General features: G+C 41.0%; 1 protein-coding gene across 3 annotated transcripts in view; it reads right to left on the bottom strand.

Annotated features, from left to right (window-relative positions):
• The window catches only part of RASGRF2 (Ras protein specific guanine nucleotide releasing factor 2), a 237,917-nt gene that overhangs the window by 90,153 nt on the left and 127,666 nt on the right, over positions 1-20,098 (bottom strand). Inside the window, exons 16-18 of one of the 3 annotated variants that reach the window (XM_035014761.1) lie at positions 4,387-4,515; positions 3,044-3,082; positions 1,116-1,205 (exon numbers count right to left, since the gene is read on the bottom strand). In XM_035014761.1, the coding sequence (XP_034870652.1) occupies positions 1,116-1,205; positions 3,044-3,082; positions 4,387-4,515 (258 nt within the window). The remainder of the gene's footprint in view (positions 1-1,115; positions 1,206-3,043; positions 3,083-4,386; positions 4,516-20,098) is intronic. The other 2 variants (XM_035014762.1, XM_035014763.1) reach the window with 2 other exon arrangements.

Raw genomic sequence — 20,098 nt, 5'->3', positions numbered from 1 at the left:
ATTGACAAGACATCAATGCTATTACTGTTATTGGCTGTTTTGTGTTATGTTGATGGGAATTGGGGGGGAAGGTTTTGAGAACAGTTAGAGCAAATATACCCCAATTTCCTGACTACGTCCAATGCATCACGTGTGACAAAATACTGGAGGTGGAATGTGGTTAATCTGCAAAGATTTCCACTCAGATGGGATACATACATATGTATGTATAATTCCTATGGTAGTTCATGTTCATTATAGAACATCTCTGTTTGTTCTTACTTCAATTTAGAAAGAATTCACACAGATAGTACTTACTACTTACTGTTGTTGAATACAGGTTCATAGGCTTTGGAAATGGACTCTTTTGTGGTAGGTGAACAATGGCTAATTGACAAAATACACCCTCACTCATGGTTCTACAAAGCGTGATGATCAGAACCCATGGGGTTAGTTTAGGTGAAGACCCCCACAGCAACAAAGCTGTTTAAACCACATACAGATTTGTTAAGCAATAGTCCCTCCACCCTCCTTCCCTCCACAAGCCTTCCCGACCGCCTTGTATATGCTTTTACCATTTTACTCAATTATGAAGGAAACACTTGTTCCTGGTAATTTGGCTAAAAAGGTTAGAGAACTCCATAAACAACATGGGAGAAATATCACATCCTTCTGTGACACAGAAGTTCTTCAAAGTATCACCCACACAACACCAGTATAAAACTCACCTGAAGGCGCTTATTAAGAGACAGTGTATGGGTGAAGGACAGTGGGAGATACAGGCTTCTGGCTACGAAATGAATAAGTCAGGGGGATAAAAGGCACGGCGTAGGGAATATAGTCAATAATATGGTAGCTACATTTGTGGTGAGCACAGCATAACGTACAGAGATGTTGAACCACTCGGCTGCACACCCAGAACTAGTGTCAAATTGTGTGTCAACTATACTCAAATAACAAAATTAAAAATAAGTTAGTACATAAATAAATAAGTAAATCAAAGGCCATCTGACACGCTGACTTAGAATGGGAGCTTCTTAGTGAGCTGCCCAGTGTCTCACCGACACCGGCAGGCAAGCGCCACTGATTTAGTATACATTCCCGTCAGTTGCACGTGGCCGCTCAGCCCCACTCACCTGGTGGACTTCCGTGGCCTGCCGCTGCCGTGGCAATGGCAAAAGCAGACGCCGGCGAAACAGAGCAGTGGGAGTTGTCGGCCGTCTGTCCTGGTTATGCAGAAGAATGGAAATGGCATGGTGAGGCAGATGGGTAATATTCTGTAGTGAAAATTCTCATTTCCATTCCTGCACTAAATGAAGGGTTGGGCCAGACGCCCTGTACTGTCCTTGTTAAACATCAGTAATTCCACTCTAAGTGCAAACCCAAGAGAACTGAAAGCATATCCACGCGAAAACTAGTACGTGAATATCCCTAGCAGCATTACTCACAACAACCGAAAAAGTACAAACACCCAAATGTCCATCAACCATGGAATGGATAAACCAGATGTGGTAGAGCGATACAAGGGAATATTATTTAGCCACAAAAAGGAATGAAGGATGATACCTACTACAACATGAATGATCCGTGACAACATTATGCTAAGCGAAAGAAGTCGATCACAAAAAGGCATGTATTGTATGAGTCTATGCATATGAAATGTCTGGGAGAGGTAAATTCCCAGAAAGTAGATTGGTAGTTGCCAGAGGCTGGGGGTCGGGGGGTGGGGGTGGGAATGGGGGGGTGACTGCTAATGGGCACAAGGTTTCTTTTGGGGGTAATAAAGATGCTCTGGAGTGAGACAGTGGTGATGGCTGCCTGCTCTTGTGAACATATAAAAGCCACTGAACTGTATACTTGAGAAGGGTGACCTTTATGATATTTGAATTATATCTCAATATAAAAAAGTTTTTAAAAAATTTCCTACATCATACTACCGATAGAATTTTCTGCTCAAAACACCTCTAAAGTGAGGATGCATTCTAAAATCAAAAGGATGCTCTGAGCACCCTTTTGCAGCCCCTTCTCTCCTCAGACATTTTACACACAGCATCTGATAATACTGATGTCAACCTCACTTTTTTCCTCATTCAGGCTTTTAGTGAAAATAACTCACTGTGATTCTGACCTGAAGGGTTTTTATCAGTTTGCCCCTAAAGTGATCTAGTCATGCTTAAAATAAATAAATATGAGGCAAGGCAAAGAGCTGCTTAATACATGCAAGTAGAAAGCACAGAACAGCTCTACCCTCTCCTCTAGCAGTAGCCTTTAAATATTTGTGGAACGAGGTGGCGAGTAGACAGATGAACAGGCAAAATTTCAGCTAAATGGCAAGAAAATGTGTGACACTGTCCCCATTTGGACCCTCCGTTTTGTCACAGATTTCAGCTTCCTTCCCATGCTCCTATGTCTCTGGGATGTAGTCACATCAGAGAAGAAACAAAGGACTTAATTCACAAACAGGATGAGGATTTCCAAATAATGCTTATATAAATTTAAAAATTTTATATATGAATATAAATATATGAAAAAAGACTATAAAGCAGAGCCCTGATAATAGTGATCAAGTGAATAGTATTTATTTCTCACCTTGGTAGAGCTTTGCTTCCATAGGCTTTGGCCCCAAACTCTTCCAGGTTACCATGAACTCAAGAAGGGGTCTGTCCCATGTGGCAATGGTCAAGGAAGTTGCCAAGGCCTGGACTGACCAAAGCTCTAAGAGTAGTAGAGAGATCTGGCTAACCCCAAAGCAGACCCTGTAATAAGCCAGGGGAGTCCTGCTTGCCACTTTCATTTACCAGAACCACCCAAACGTCAGGGAGATCCGTGATTGATCAGGAGCCAGAAATTGGTCCACTCCCCAAGGGCTGATATCCATCTGGGTGAGTTTTCTAACAACAGCCTGACCCAGGTTAGCTTCTCTTGGAGTTGATCCCAATGACAACAACTTCTACCACATGACCAAGGCTACAAATGAAATGGCCATTTGGAGCCTTTTGCTAAACTGTTCTACTTAAAGCAGGAGTATGAAAGTCAAAAAATGTTTACATTTTACTTGGATTACCTGGGGTGAATCTGGTTTCACATCTGAATAGTTTTCTAGCTTGAGGAGAAAAAAGGAAACATTTCAAAAACAACTGCTGTGTTTTTTTGTTTTTGATTAGTAAAGAAAAATGTAAGGATTAACAACACATCCGTTTAATTTGTTTTTAAATATTTCTAAGGTTTAAAAAGTGTTTAAAGTCTGTAATTCCTAGTAGGAAAACGTTATCTGAATGCAGACCCTAATGGCAAACCACTGTAAAAATGTTTCAAAAAACAACTGTTATTTGAATTTTTTTATTTGAACAGTGGGGAGATAAAAGATTTCTACCTTTTGGTCTGATGGTTTTTCCTCCAATTAGAGGATATTTGGTATGTTCTAAAACAAATTATGGGTAATGCTTTATAATTTTCATAACTATAGAAAATACACCAGTTTCTGCCACATGAACAATAATGATAATTGGGGTCCCATGCAACTAGACCTTATTTTATTTTAAATTCCTTATTTAAATTCAATTTAGTTAACATATACTGTGTTAGTTTCAGGGGTAGAATTTAGTGATTCATCAGTTTCATATAACACCCAGTGCTCATTACATCAAGTGTCCTCCTCAATGCCCATCATCCAATTACCCCAACCCCCCACCTCCCCTCCAGCAACCCTCAGTTTGTTTCCTAAAATTAAGAGTCTCCCTCTCTGTTTTCAGCTTATTTTATTTTTCCTTCCCTTCCCCTATGTTCATGTTTTGTTTCTTAGATTCCACATATGAGTGAAATCACATGGTGGCGAGGATGCGGAGAAATGGGATCCCTCTTGCACTGTTGATGGGGATGCAAACCGGTGTAGCCACTGTGGAAAACAGTATGGAGTTTCCTCAAAAAGTTAGAAATAGAACTACCCTACGACCCAGCAATTGCACTAATGGGTATTAATCCAACTGGACCTTATTTTAGGTGAAATAGTGTTCTTCTTAATAAGGTCCCCCCAAAATTGTGGTGTCCCAGATGAGCCTATTTAATACAGACTGCATTGGGATTCACGACAAGGTATCAGAGCTCGGGAACATTTTGGTAAAGGCAGCACTGAGATTCTTCAACCAGCCATCCTCTGAGGACAAGCCTCTTGATTCATGTTACTCCACAGAGCGCATTGCAATGATGGGGCAAATCAGCATTAGTTACACCAATGACATATTCTCTAATCATTCATTTCTCCACTACTTGATAGTAACATTGTTTCCTTCCAACAATTTTAGCAACTAAGACCAAAAAATATTTTGGGAGTACAACAGGCAAAAGAAAGATTCCAAAGCTAGGAACTACCTTTTGCGTTTATATTTCCACGGCTCCTTCTGAGCTTACCTACAGGCTGACGATAACGGAGGTGCTGAGGAGTGGAGGGTGACCGGCAAGGTGAAAGGTCCGTGGTGTCCGCCACCGGGGAGCTTTCCACTCCTGCTCGGTCCACGGGTGCAGACTCTAGGACAGCTGCTGGGAAACATCGGGAATTTTAACAACCCAGCCATGAATTCAAGACCTTCTTATCAGTAGTATGCACAGAAACACAGAGGTTTATTATGGATAACAGACTTCCAGATTAGTCTACATTTTTAAAGGGCTTTAATATGAAATCAAGTGATGCCTCCTAGCAGAGTGCTAATGTTGCTAAATCTCAATGCAGTGTCTTCTTTATCCTTGTCTCACTGACCCTACTGAGCCTGGCTAACCATACCCAGTCCTTTTCTGCCCAATACAACAGCAGATGTTCAAAAGAACAGGCTATGTGCTGTGGGGAAGAGGGACATTTCCAGATTGTAAATCAGACTGGGATCAAAATTGGGACTTGACTAATTCTTTGCTTGAGTTACCCCCTTACACCAACTGAAGTTTGAATCTCTACCAGTGTCCACCCCTGCTCCCCAGAAGCTCTGGGGATTCCTAAGGATCTACAGCTGCCCTATCCAAAATGGTAGCATTAGCCAAATGTGACTAGGTAAATTTAAATTAAAATTAACTAAAGTCAAATTACTATTTCAGTTCCTTACTTGCACTAGCCATATTTCAAGTGCTCAGTACTGAACATGGCTGGTGGCTACGGTACAGGATGGCGGAGATATAGAGCATTTCCATCCGCCCAGAAAGTTCTATTGGATAGCCCTGATCTAAAGCTACAGATCAGCAGGAGGCAAGTGGAAATTTTTGGAACGAACTATGGGGAAAGTTTAAGATCATTTGAGCCTTTCCACTGTAGCTAAGGTCCCATGTATAAAAGACACATCATTCTAGGGTCCCATTAGGCTATTACTGATGATGTTTCTGTACCACTCGCCCTGGCTTATTAACCAGGTAAAACTACAACTATGCATACGTTCTTTCACGGAAAAGCACAACCAAAAAGTCATAAATTTCCAGCGACTCTTGTACTTCTTTTTCCTAGGGCTTTTCATTAACCCATAACAGCACTGTCACCTCCACTAACTTTCCATGACCCCTATCGGCAGGATTGTTCTCAGCGTGGCTCCCTTTGCCATTCCATTCAAGATTTTACTCAATAAACCCTTCTAAAATCCCTGATGACTTCTTGCATGTGATTTACTTCCTTGGAAATATGGCCACAATTGATTTACTTCCGTGGAAATAAGTCCACAATTCGGCTCTTTTGCAATACAAAGGGGCCAGGGAAGGGAAATGGTTAGGCGCTTTCCCCGAATGACATAATTACAGTAAAGTTGGCAACGATGCAGGATACAGACAAAAAAAATCCATGCTTAGCTGTTAGTTTTATTATTTTCTAAATAACTCCCTGAAAATTCTGTAATGGAAGGCATCTGCTCTGCAAGAGCAAGCAGAATACCAAATACATGTCCTTGGGCTGATTCAACCATTCAGTCCTCTGAGGCAAATGAAAAAATCATTTCGTCAGCAATTATACTGAACCCGAAAAACTTCCCAGTGAGAGAGATGGTCAGGCCCTGAATATCCCCCGAAAGAACAGGAAAGCAAAGAATAACACTGTAAGCAAACAGGCAGCTACAGAGAGAAGAAACCATGCCAGCAGGATGGGGGAAAAGCAGCATTTCCTTCTGGCATGTTCACTTTCAATCAAGTTCCATGCAAACAGCTTTGCTTTCAGGACGAGTAGGCAGATGTGGGCTCAAAACAAATGCTAAAATTGGGAGCACTTTCAGCCCACGGCAGGCAATTTTCAAGCTAAGCACACAGAAACAGACACCAGTGATGTGGGCCGTGCAGCAACATTTCGGCTGGGTTGCACAGCCGTGACCCGAGTGCACACTGGCGGGTGAGAGGCCCCAACACAGGGGGTGGTCCTGTGCCTTCCCTTCCTTGCCCGCCACTGGCTGGATTTTTGTGGAGATCCCACCTTCGGGTGGAATACAGATGTAAGTTGGGCTGAGATATGCACTTCTAAAGAAGATCCAAGGTGGAAGAAGGAAGAAAGGAGGGCACTAATGAATAATAGGTGAGCCTGGGGCAGATCAAGGTGGAGGGGTAGGGTGGGGGAATAAAGTGCATTCGTTTCCCTTCGAGGTTCATCGTTTTGCTCACTTTGAGGCATAGTTCCTATTTCTCTTCTTCCCCTTTATATCATTTGAAGTTTTCTTGCCAGGAAATATTGCAAGGCTAGCATTAGCACTGCAATGACAATAAAACTGGACAAAGGTCACTAGCATTTTCCACACGGTGTGCCCTGAAATGTCTAGCTGATCAGCAGTGAGAGAGACCTATGGCCTCAGTAGGGACCTAATGGATGAAGCTGGTATTACACAATGAGGTTGTACAAAGTTGTATCCTGAAGTGAAAAGCCAAAAATGTATAAACTACTGGCACAGAATTCTTATTCAAGTTTGCCAACTGTTTTAAGTGTTAACATTATGCAAAACACATGCAAACATCTTTCAAATTAAAGACAGATCAGTGTCTCCCTTTTCCTTGCTGATTAGAATTTTCAAGACTAGACACAGCAGCACTCTTGGCTCCTACAGACATCGTGTACACACACACACACCACGCTGAACCTGTCAGACTGACACTGAAGTGTTTTATCCATGACTTTCTTAGGCCTGTTTATGACTGACTAATATTGCTCATTTACCAATGCAAAATAAAAGAAAAATCTATGATTCCTTTGTTACACCTCTTCAGAAAAATGCCACAGAGCTCCCTGATCTCCAGTGTTAATTCTAAGCTTTCTACTCACAGCATTTCCTTTATGGGAATCCACAGGATCAATTGTTCTCAAGTTCCAGTAGGAAGAAAAGATGTCCCTGTACACCAGTCTATTCTTAGGTTTCAATATGAATCACATAATTGATCATTTTCAGAACCCAAATGAGGGCGACTCTAGGAACTGCAGAAGACCATACAGTGTTGTGTTCTCTGTTCACTAACCATACCTTGGCCTCATACAGTTTTTCTTCATTGCTTGATTTCCTTATTCATTTTATTTTTAATCCAGCTGTACCATGTTCCTGTTTGAACTACCACTTTAACTACTTGTTAGGAACAGGTAGAAACAAGATGGGAAGTAAATACATTAAAAGTAATCAGAATACAGCTACAGAAAGGGAAAAGAAATAAAGATGTAAAGGGGATGGAGAACCATCGATCATGCTAATGGACATGGAAAGAAAATCAGAGCAGCCATATTTATATCAGACAAACTCGATTTTAAACCAAAGACTGTAACAAGAGATGAAGAAGGGCATTATATCATAATTAAGGGGTCTGTCCATCAAGAAGACCTAAATATTTATGCCCCCAACTTGGGAGCATCTAAGCATATGAATCAATTAATAACAAATATAAAGAAACTCATTGATAATAATACAATAATAGTAGGGGACTTTAACACCCTACTTATAGCAATGGACAGATCATTTAAGCAGGAGATCAACAAGGTAACAATGGTTTTGAACAACACACTGGACCAGATGTACTTAACAGATATATTCAGAGCATTTCATCCTAAAGCAGCAGAATAGACATTCTTTTTGAGTGCACACGGAACATTCTCCAAAATAGATTACACACTGGGTCACAAATCAGCCCTCAACATGTACAAAAAGACTGAGATCATAGCATGCATATTTTCAGACCACAACACTGAAACTTGAAGTCAACCACAAGTAAAATTTGGAAAGACCACAAATACATGGAGGTTAAAGAACATCCTAGTAAAGAATGAATGGGGTAATTAGGAAATTAAGGAAGAAATAAAAAAGTACATGGAAGCAAATGAAAATGAAAACACAACAGTCCCAAACCTTTGAGATACAGCAAAGGCAGTCCTAAGAAGGAATTGTAATGCAATACAGGCTGACCTCAAGAAGCAAGAAAGTCTCAAATACACTCCCTGAAGGAGCTAGAAAAAAGAACAGCAAAAAAAACCTAAAGCCAGCAGAAGGGAAATAATAAAGATTAGAGCAGAAATAAATGATATAGAACCAAAGGGAAAAAAAAAAAACAGTAGAACAGATTAACAAAACTGAGAGCTGGTTCTTTGAGAGAATTAATAAAATTGATAAACCCCTAGCCAGACTTATCAAAAAGAAAAGAGAAAGGACCCAAATAAATAAAATCAGGAATGAAAGAGAAGAGATCACAACTAATACCACAGAAATACAAACAATTATAAGAGAATATTATGAAAAATTATATGCCAGCAAACTGGGCAATCTGAAAGAAATGGACAAATTCCTAGAGACATACAAACTACCAAAGCTGAAATAGGAAGAAACAGAAAACCTGAACAGACCCATAACCAGCAAAGAAATTGAATCAGTAATCAAAAATCTCCTCACAAACAAGAGTCCAGGGCCAGATGGCTTCCCAGGGGAATTCTACCAGACATTTAAAGAGTTAATACCAGAGTGGGGGGGGAAGATGGCGGAGGAGTAGGGGACCCTATTTCAGCTGGTCCCTGGAATTGAGCTGGATATCTACAAACAGAATATCGCAGGCAGTTGGTTTTGAGGTACAAAGCGGGGAGACGTGATTCCGCGGGCAGATATCAGAGGATAAACGGCAGTGGGAGGGTGCCTGGCCGTGGGGATCCTACACCTCCGGTGAGCGACAGCCTCACGGGCTGGGGACGGGGCACAGACTCGCAGACCAGTAGCGGCGGGGAAAGGACTCTAGGGCAGCCCCCGGGACAGAAACCCGGAGCGGCGGGGTCGTGCCTGCGAACTGCAGTCCCCGGGACGGAAACCCAGAGCAGCGGGGTCATGTGTGCGAACTGGGGGCGGCTTGTGGTTTTAGAAGCACAAAGGGCAGAGACGTGCCCTGACCTGGAGGCAGGACTGGGAGCGCTGCGGAGGGGTGCACAACACAGGCTGCTGCAGTTTATAGCAGCACGGACAGAAACGGAGACAGTGTGGCCTGGAGAGCTCACTGAAGAACGGACTGCGATCTCTCTGCTCTGAGGCAGAGGGTTGGAAACGGTCTCTTTTGCTCTGACTCGTGGAATAGACGCAGAAAGCCACCAGGGAAAGGCGCCAGAGAACAAAAGCCCCCAAAACTGATTCCCACTGAGCCCATCCCCCACAGGGCAACTCTGCCCAAACAGGGTTGCCTGAGTAACAGCGCGGCAGGCCCCTCCCGCAGAAGACAGGCTTGGAAAACAAGAGGACAGCAACCCTAAGGTCCCAAGAAAACAGGTGCATCTTGCTTGGGTTCTGGTCAATAATTTGGACTCTATACATTCCCTCAAACACCCATCAACAGAATGACTAGGAGGAGGAGCCCCCAAAATAGAAAAGACTCAGAGATTATGACTTATGCTGCAGATTTACAAATGGATGCAGATATAACCAAGATGTTGGAGATGGAATTCAGGCTAGCAATTGTGAAGACAATGGCTAGAATGGAGAAATCAATTAATGGCAACATAGAGTCTCTAAGGGTGAATTGGCAGAACTTAAAAATGCTATCAGTGAGATCCAAATCAATCTAGATAATCTAACAGCTAGGGTAACTGAGGCAGAAAAGCGAATAAGTGACCTGGAAGACAATATAATAGATAAAAAGGGAAAAGAGGAGGCCAGGGAAAAACAACTCAGAATCCATGAAAATAGAATCAGAGAAATAAGTGACACCATGAAGCGTTCCAATGTCAGAATAATTGGAATCCCGGAGGGAGTGGAGAGAGAGGGAGGACTAGAAGATGTATTTGAGCAAATTGTAGCTGAGAACTTCCCTAATCTGGGGAATGAAACAAACATTCGAGTCCTAGAGGCAGAGAGGACCCCTCCCAAGATCAAGGAAAACAGGCCAACACCCCGGCATGTAATAGTAAAATTTGCAAATCTTAGAACCAAGGAAACCATCTTAAGGGCAGTTAGGGGGAAGAGATTCCTTACGTACAGAGGGAAGAACATCAGAATAACCTCAGACCTATCCACAGAGACCTGGCAAGCCAGAAAGGCCTGGCAAGACATATTCAGGGTACTAAATGAGAAGAACATGCAGCCAAGAATACTTTATCTGGCAAGGCTTTCATTTAGAATGGAAGGAGAGATGCAGAGCTTCCACGACCGGCAGAAACTGAAAGAATATGTGACCACTAAGCCGGCCCTGCAAGAAATATTAAGGGGGGTTCTATAAAAGGAGAAAGACCCCAAGAGTGATCTACAACAGAAATTTACAGGGACAATCTATAAAAACAACGTCTTCATAGGCAACATGATGACAATTAATTCATATCTTTCAATAATCACCCTCAACGTGAATGGCCTAAACACTCCCATAAAACGGCACAGGGTTGCAGATTGGATATCCAGACTGAAAGTGAAGGGATGGAAATCCATCTTCCATGCCAGCGGACCTCCAAAGAAAGCTGGGGTAGCAATTCTTATATCAGACAAATTAGATTTTAAACTAAAGTCTGTAATTAGAGACACAGAAGGACACTATATCATTCTTAAAGGGTCTATCCAACAAGAAGATCTAACAATTGTAAATATCTATGTCCCCAACATGGAAGCAGCCATCTACATAAGCCAACTGTTAACCAAAATAAAGAGTCATATTGATAACAATACGTTAATTGTAGCAGACCTCAATACTCCACTCTCAGCAATGGACAGATCATTTAAGCAAAAAATCAACAAGGAAACAAGAGCTTTGAATGATACATTGGACCAGATGGACCTCATAGATGTTTACAGAACATTCCACCCTAAAACAGCAGAATACTCATTCTTCTTGAGCACACATGGAACTTTCTCCAGAATAGACCACATACTGGGTCACAGATCAGGTCTCAACAGATACCAAAAGATTGAGATTATTCCCTGCATATTCTCAGACCACAATGCTTTAAAACTGGAACTCAATCACAAGAAAAAATTTGGCAGAAATTCAAACACTTGGAAGCCAAAGACCACTCTGCTCAAGAATGTTTGGGTCAACCAGGAAATCAAAGAAGAACTTAAACAATTCATGGAAATCAATGAGAACGAAAACACATCGGTCCAAAACCTATGGGATACTGCAAAGGCGGTCCTAAGGGGGAAATACATAGCCATCCAAGCCTCACTCAAAAAAAATAGAAAAATCCCGAATTCACCAACTAACTCTACACCTTAAAGAACTAGAGAAAAAGCAACAAATGATGCCTAAGCCATGCATTAGAAGAGAAATAATTAAAATTAGAGCAGAAATCAATGAATTAGAAACCAGAAACACAGTAGAGCAGATCAACGAAACTAGAAGTTGGTTCTTTGAAAGAATTAATAAGATCAATAAACCACTGGCCAGACTTATCCAAAAGAAAAGAGAAAGGACCCAAATTAATAAAATTATGAATGAAAGGGGAGAGATCACGACTAACACCAAAGAAATAGAAACAATTATGAGAAATTATTATCAACAACTATATGCCAATAAACTGAGCAATCTGGATGAAATGGAGGCCTTCCTGGAAATCTATAAGCTGCCAAGACTGAAACAGGAAGAAACTGACAACCTGAATGGGCCAATAACCAGTAACGAGATTGAAGCAGTGATCAAAAACCGCCCAAAAAACAAGAGTCCAGGGCCTGATGGATTCCCTGGGGAATTCTACCAAACATTCAAAGAAGAAATAATAGCTATTCTCCTGAAGCTGTTTCACAAAATAGAAACAGAAGGAAAACTTCTAAACTCATTCTATGAGGTCAGCATTACCTTAGTCCTGAAACCAGGCAAAGACCCCATCAAAAAGGAGAATTTCAGGTTGATATCCCTGATGAATATGGATTCCAAAATCCTCAACAAAATCCTAGCTAATAGGATCCAACAATACATTAAAAGGATCATCCACCACGACCAAGGGGAATTTATCCCTGGGATGCAAGGGTGGTTCAACATTCGCAAATCAATCAATGTGATAGAACACATTAATAAGAGGAGGGAGAAGAACCATATGGTCCTCTCAATTGATGCAGAAAAAGCATTCGATAAAATACATCCTTTCCTAATTAAAACTCTTCAGAGTATAGGGATAGAGGGAACATTCCTCAAGTTCATAAAATCCATCTATGAAAGAACCCACAGCAAATATCATCCTCAATGGGGAAAAGCTGAGAGCCTTTCCCTTAAGATCAGGAACACGTCAAAGATGCCCACTCTTGCCACTATTGTTCAACATAGTACTAGAAGTCCTAGCAACAGCAATCGGACAACAAAAAGAAATAAAAGGTATTCAAACTGGCAAAGAAGAAGTCAAACTCTCTCTTTTCGCAGATGACATGATACTTTATGTGGAAAACCCAAAAGACTCCACCCCTAAATTACTAGAATTCATAGCAATTCAGTAATGTGGCAGGATACAAAATCAATGCACAGAAATCAGTTGCTTTCTTATACACTAACAACGCAACTGTAGAAAGAGAAATTAGAGAAACGATTCCATTTACAATAGCACCAAAACCCATAAGATACCTCGGAATAAACCTAACCAAAGAGGTAAAGGATCTATACTCTAGGAACTACAAAACACTCATGAAAGAAATTGAAGAAGACACAAAAAGATGGAAAAATATTCCATGCTAATCGATCGGAAGAATAAACATTGTTAAAATGTCTATGCTACCCAGAGCAATCTATACCTTCAATGCCATCCCGATCAAAATTCCAATGACATTTTTCAAAGTGCTGGAACAAACAATCCTAAAATTTGTATGAAATCAGAAAAGACCCCGAATCGCCAAGGAGATGTTGAAAAAGAAAAACAAAGCTGGGGGCATCACGTTGCCCGATTTCAAGCTATATTACAAATCAGTGATCACCAAGACAGCATGCTACTGGCACAAAAACAGACATACAGACCAATGGAACAGAATAGAGAACCCAGATATGGACCCTCAATTCTATGGTCAAATAATCTTTGACAAAGCAGGAAAAAACATGCAATGGAAAAAAGTCTCTTCAATAAACGGTGCTGGGAAAATTGGACAGCCACATGCAGAAGAATGAAACTTGATCATTCTCTAACACCATACACAAAGATAAACTCAAAGTGGATGAAAGACCTCAATGTGAGACAGGAATCCAAAATCCTAGAGGAGAACATAGGCAGTAACCACTTTGACATCGCCCACAGCAACTTCTTTCAAGATACAGCTCCAAGGGGTGCCTGGGTGGCTCAGTCATTAAGCATCTGCTTTCGGCTCAGGTCATGATCCCAGGGTCCTGGAATCGAGCCCCGCATCGGGCTCCCTGCTCGGTGGGAAGCCTTCTTCTCCCTCTCCCACTCCCCCTGCTTGTGTTCCCTCTCTCGCTGTGTCTCTCTCTGTCAAATAAATAAAATCTTTAAAAAAAAAAAAAGATACATCTCCAAAAGCTAGTGAAACAAAAGCAAAAATGAACTTTTGGGACTTCATCAAGATAAAAAGCTTCTGCACAGCAAAGGAAACGGTCAACAAAACAAAGAGGCAACCCACAGAATGGAAGAAGATATTTGCAAATGACACTACAGATAAAGGGCTGGTATCCAAGATCTATAAAGAACTTCTCAAACTCAACATCCAAAAAACAAATAATCAAGTCAAAAAGTGGGCAGAAGATATGAAAAGACACTTCTCTGAAGAAGACATATAAATGGCTAACAGACACATGAAAAGATGTTCATCATCATTAGCCATCAGGGAAATCCAAATCAAAACCACACTGAGATACCACCTTACCCCAGTTAGAATGGCAAAAATGGACAGGGAAAGAAACAAATGTTGGAGAGGTTGTGGAGAAAGGGGAACCCTCTTACACTGTTTGTGGGAATGCAAGCTGGTACAGCCACTTTGGAAAACAGTGTGGAGGTTCCTCAAAAATTTAAAAATAGAGCTATCCTATGACCCAGCAATTGCACTACTGGGTATTTACCCCAAAGACACAGATGTAGTGAAAAGAAGAGCCATATGCATCCCAATGTTCATAGCAGCAATGTCCGTAATAGCCAAACTGTGGAAAGAGCCGAGATGCCCTTCAACAGATGAATGGATAAAGAAGATGTGGTCCATATATACAATGGAATATTACTCAGCCATCAGAAAAGATGAATACCCAACTTTTACATCAACGTGGATGGGACTGGAGGAGATTATGCTAAGTGAAATAAGTCAAGCAGAGAAAGTCAATTATCATATGGTTTCACTTATTTGTGGAACATAAGGAATAGCATGGAGGACATTAGGAGAAGGAAGGGAAAAATGGGGGGGGTAATTGGAGGGAGAGATGAACCATGAGAGACTATGGACTCTGAGAAACAAACAGGGTTTTAGAGAGGAGTGGGGAGGGGGGACTGGTTAGCCCGGTGATGGGTATTAAGGAGGGCACGTACTGCACGGAGCACTGGGTGTTATAGGAAAACAATGGATCGTGGATCACCACCTCAAAAACCAATGATGTATTGTATGGTGACTAACATAACATAATAAAATTTAAAAAAAAATAAAGAGTTAATACCTATTCTTCTCAAACTGTTCCAAAAAATAGAAATGGAAGGAAAACTGCCAAACTCATTCTATAAGGCCAGCATTACCTTGATTCCAAAATCAGACAAAGACCCCACTAAAAAGGAGAATTACAGGTCAATAACCATGATGAACATGGATGCAAAAATTCTCAACAAGAGACTAGCAAATTGAATCCAACAGTACATTAAAAGAATTATTCACTTTGATCAAGCGGGATTTATTCCTGGACTACAGGAGTGGTTCAATATTCACAAATCAATCAAAGTGATACACCACATTAGTAAAAGAAAGGATAAGAACCATATGACCCTCTCAACTGACACAGAAAAAAAAGCATTTGACAAAATACAGCATCCATTCTTGATAAAAGCCCTCAACAAAGTAGGGATAGATGGAACATACCTTAACATCATACAGGCCATATATGAAAGACCCTCATCCTCAACGGGAAAAAACCGAGAGCTTTTTCCTCTACAGTCAGGAACACAACAGGGATGTCCACTCTCACCATTACTATTTAACATAGTAGTGGAAGTCTTAGCCTTGGCAATCAGACAACAAAAAGAAATAAAAGGCATCCAAATAGGCAAGGAAAATGTCAAATTTTCACTATTTGCAGACAACATGATACTCTATGTAGAAAACCTGAAATACTCTACCACAGAATTGCTAGAACTGATACATGAATTTAGCAAAGTTGCAGGATATAAAATCAATGTACAGGGGCACCTAGGTGGCTCAGTTGGTTAAGAGTGCAACTCTTGATTTAGGCTCAGGTCGTGATCTCAAGGTAGTGGAATTGAGCCCAGGGTCAGGAAATGTGCTCACTGTGGAGTCTGCTTAGGATTCTCTCTTTCTCTCTGTCTCTCTGCCCCCTCCCTGCTGGCACTCTCTAAATAAATAAATAAAATCTTTAAAAAATATATTCTCTTCCTTTCTCTCTGCCCCTCCCTCTCCCACACATTCTTACTCTTACTCAAAAAAATAATTGATTAAAAATAAAGAAAGAAAAGAAAATCAATGTACAGAAATCTGTTTCATTCTATACACCAATAATGAAGCAACAGAAAAAAAAATCAAGGAATCAATCCCATTTACAATTATACCAAAAACTGTAAGATGCCTAGGAATAAACCTAACCAAACAGGTAGAAGATCTATGCTCTGGAAACTACAGAACACTTATGAAAGAAATTGAAGAGGACACAAAGAAATGGAAAAACATTCAGTGCTCATGTATTAGAAGAATAAACATTGTTAAAATGTCTATACTACCCAAAGCAATCTACACATTTAATGCAATCCCTGTCAAAATACCACCAGCATTTTTCACAGAGCTAGAACACACAATCCTAAAATTTGTCTGGAACCACAAAAGACCCCAAATGGACAAAGCAACCCTGAAAAAGAAAAGCAAAGCTGGAGGAATCATGATTCCAGACTCCAATCTATATTACAAAGCTGTAGTCATCAAAGCTATATGGTACTGGTACAAAAACAGACATCTGGATCAATGGAACAGAACAGAGAACCCAGAAAGGGACCCACAACTCTATGGTCAACAAAGCTTCAACAAAGCAAGAAAGAATATCCAATGGAAAAAAGTCTCTTCAACAAATGATGGGAAAACTGGATAGCAACATGCAGAAGAATGAAACTGGACCATTTTGTTACACCATACACAAAAATAAATTCAAAATGCATAAAAGACCTAAATGTGAGACCAGAAACCATCAAAATCCTAATGGAGAATACAGGCAGCAACCTCTTTGACCTCAGCCGTAGCAACTTCTTACTAGACATGTCACCAGAGGAAAACAAAAGCAAAAATGAACTATTGGGACTTCATCAAGATAAAAAGCTTCTGCGCAGCAAAGGAAATAATCAACAAAACTAAAAGGTAGCCTACAGAATGGGAAAAGATGTTTGCAAATGACATATCTGATAAAGGGTTAGTATCCAAAATCTATACAGAACTTATCAAACTCAACACCCAAAAACCAAATAATCCAGTTAAGAAATGGGCAGAAGACATGAATAGACATTTCTCCAAAGAAGACATCCAGATGGCTAACAGACACATGAAAAGATGCTCAACATCACTCATCATCAGGGAAATCCAAATCAAAACCATGATAAGATACCACCTCACATCTGTCAGCATGGTTAAATTCAACAACACAGGAAACAACAGATGTTGGTGAGGATGTGAAGAAAGGGGAACCCTCTTGCACTGTTGGTGGGAATGCAAACTGGTGTAGCCACTCTGGAAGACAGTAGGAGTTTCCTCAAAAAGTTAAAAATAGAACCACCCTATGATCCAGCAATTGCACTACTAGATATTTACCCAAAGGATACAAAAAAACAGATTTGAAGGGGTACATGCACCCCGATGTTTATAGCAGCATCAACAATAGCCAAGCTAATATGAAAGAGCCCAAATGTCTATCAACTGATGAACTGATGAATAGATGAAGAAGAGATGGTGTGTGTGTGTGCACACGTGCATGCATGTGTAATGGAATATTAGTCAGTCATCAAAAAGAATGAAATCTTGCCATTTGAAACAATGTGGGTGGAGCTAGATGTACTATGCTAAGCGAAATAAGTCAGAGAAAGACAAATACCATATGATTTCACTCATATGTGGAATTTAAGAAACAAAACAGATGAACATATGGGAAGGGGGGGAAGAGAGAGGGAAACAAACCATAAGAGACTCTTAATGATAGAGAACAAAGTGAGGGTTGATGGAGAGAGGTGGGTGGGGGAGGGGCTAGATGGGTGATGGGCATTCAGGAGGGCACCTGTTAGGCTGTATGCAAGTGATGAACCACTGAATTACATTCCTGAAACCAATATTGAACTGTATGTTAACTACCTAAAATTTAAATAAAATTTTGAAAAAAAAATAAGAAAGAATGATGTAAAGAAGTGGCCAGGAGCAAAGAAGTGGCATGGAAGGACTGGGGGGCAATTGGTGAGCGATAAGGGGGTGCACATTAGTGGATGTGAATAAGAAACAAAGAGGGTAGAGGAGCTGCCATCTCTGGAGGAGAGGTTGGCCCTAGTGTGCTTCATCAAGTGCCATGGGTCCCACTTGACACAATCCTGGAACTTCTCCATCACCAGAGTGAGAACAGCTCTGCATTTAACAATGACCTGGAACAGCAAAATGACATTTCTAATTTATGAACCATGTGGATAAACTAACTCTTGAAAATCTAACTGCAAATCATTTGTTTGGGGGAAATCCAGTGAAAATCGGGGCATTAAGCCTTCTATATTTTTCTAATGTGGCAGAGAACCTAATTTTTTTTTAAAGATTATTTATTTATTTATTTGAGAGAGAGACAGAGAGTTCGCACGAGCTCAGGGGATGTGGGGGGTGCAGAGGGAGAAGAGAGGGAGAGAAGCAGACTGTCACACAGGGCTTGATCTCATAACCCGAGACCACGACCTGGGCTGAGAAGCCAAGAGTCGGACGCTCAACCAACTGACCACCCAGATGCCCCTGAGAACCTAATATTTTTACCACACCATTATTCATAGGTTTTCTCCACCTTTGGCCGCCAGTCATAAATGCTCAATGCTGCCACATGACAAGCTCTCCAGCTGCCATGAGCTGAGAACACAGTGATTGCAACTCTGTCCAACATCTGCACTGACCAGTCCCTAGGAGCCTTTGTCAGTGTCCTTCATTTGGAGCTTAATCCAGTTCTTTCTCATTTATCTTGGTCTCCCTGAGTCTAACTTGAATAGGGGAAAAAAACTACTGATTCCTACCAGTAACCGCATCTCCATCCTAGATAGTAGGACAAACACTGGACCATTGCTACACGCTCTGGGCTTGGGTGTTGAAGACCAGAACTAGGGAACTTGGTGAGCAATGTCACAATCTGTAACAAGTTAAGAGGAAGAATTAGCCACGATGGGCAATGGGCAGCTTGACTGAGGACCTCTAGAACCACGACATGAATTCAGACTAAACTCAAAGCCATGACATGCTTACTCCTAAAGCTCTCCTAACTCAAAATAACACAAGAATCCAGACTTACCCCCAGACTTCTATTTGCTGCAATCCAATTAAAGGAAGGAACAGACCTTCCCAGATTCTGGGAAGTTCCTATACTTCCCAGGGCACCCTGCCCCAGGGGGCAGGTCTGTGATAAGCTTCCCTAAGTCAATTACCAGGCACTGGTGCTGGATGGAACCCCAAATGTACTTATCAGTTTGCGTGCTGCCTCATTATTCCTGAGAAGAATCCATCATGATTCTACTAAACCTTGTTGTTCTAATGACTTTTTAATTATCTTCCTCCTTCCCTCCTCCTTAGTTGCTAACTTGTCAATTTAAAGAATTTCTTGTTTAAAAGGGTGCTACTTTTGATGATGACAACCATCCAGTTAAAATTCCATTAAGTACTTCACTCAGGAGGCTTATTTTTAAATTATCCAAGCTAGGGAATATATAGAAGTTTCAAGCAGGTAGAGAAGCAAGGGTCTATGCTTCCATCTGGGTGATCCTTCTTGAAATTTGGGACACTTTGATTAAATACCCAATTTTTTTTTTATGTCATCAGTAAATCAGTTATCATACAAAAAAAAAAAAGCTATTTGCTAATTTGGCTATGAAACCTTTTTTATTTTCACCACAGAAAACACTAAAGCAACAAAAGTCACCTCCTCTAACCCCTACATTGTACTGAACTGCAAAAGGTAAGGTGACAGAACACAGGATCCTTGGTTAGTTAACTGAATGTTTTGCTTGACTCATTCATTTAACAAAAATTAACTACCTGCCAGGCACTGGCCAAGGCACTGAGAGTACACAGATGAACAAGATAGACAATGTTGCTGATCTTATGGAACTTACATGTCTAGGCAGGAGGAAGAACAAGTGCAAATGCCCTGAGGCAGAAATGGTTGAGCTGTTTCTGAGACACAAAAAGGAAATCCCTGTGGATGAGGGAGCCTGATGGGAACAGGGGTTGGAGAGAGAGACAAGATCCAAGTCTCATAGTATCTGAAGGCCTTGTGAGGGAAAACAGATTTTAATCTAAGTGCCACAGAAAGTCATTAGAGAATTTAATCAGGAAAACAT

This window comes from Mirounga leonina, unplaced genomic scaffold, assembly GCF_011800145.1.
Source record: "Mirounga leonina isolate KUSES-001 unplaced genomic scaffold, KU_Mleo_1.0 Mir_168, whole genome shotgun sequence".
NCBI classification, from domain to species: domain Eukaryota; kingdom Metazoa; phylum Chordata; class Mammalia; order Carnivora; family Phocidae; genus Mirounga; species Mirounga leonina.
Note: the sequence above shows the minus strand (reverse complement) of the source record. Positions and strands in the feature narration are given on the sequence as shown.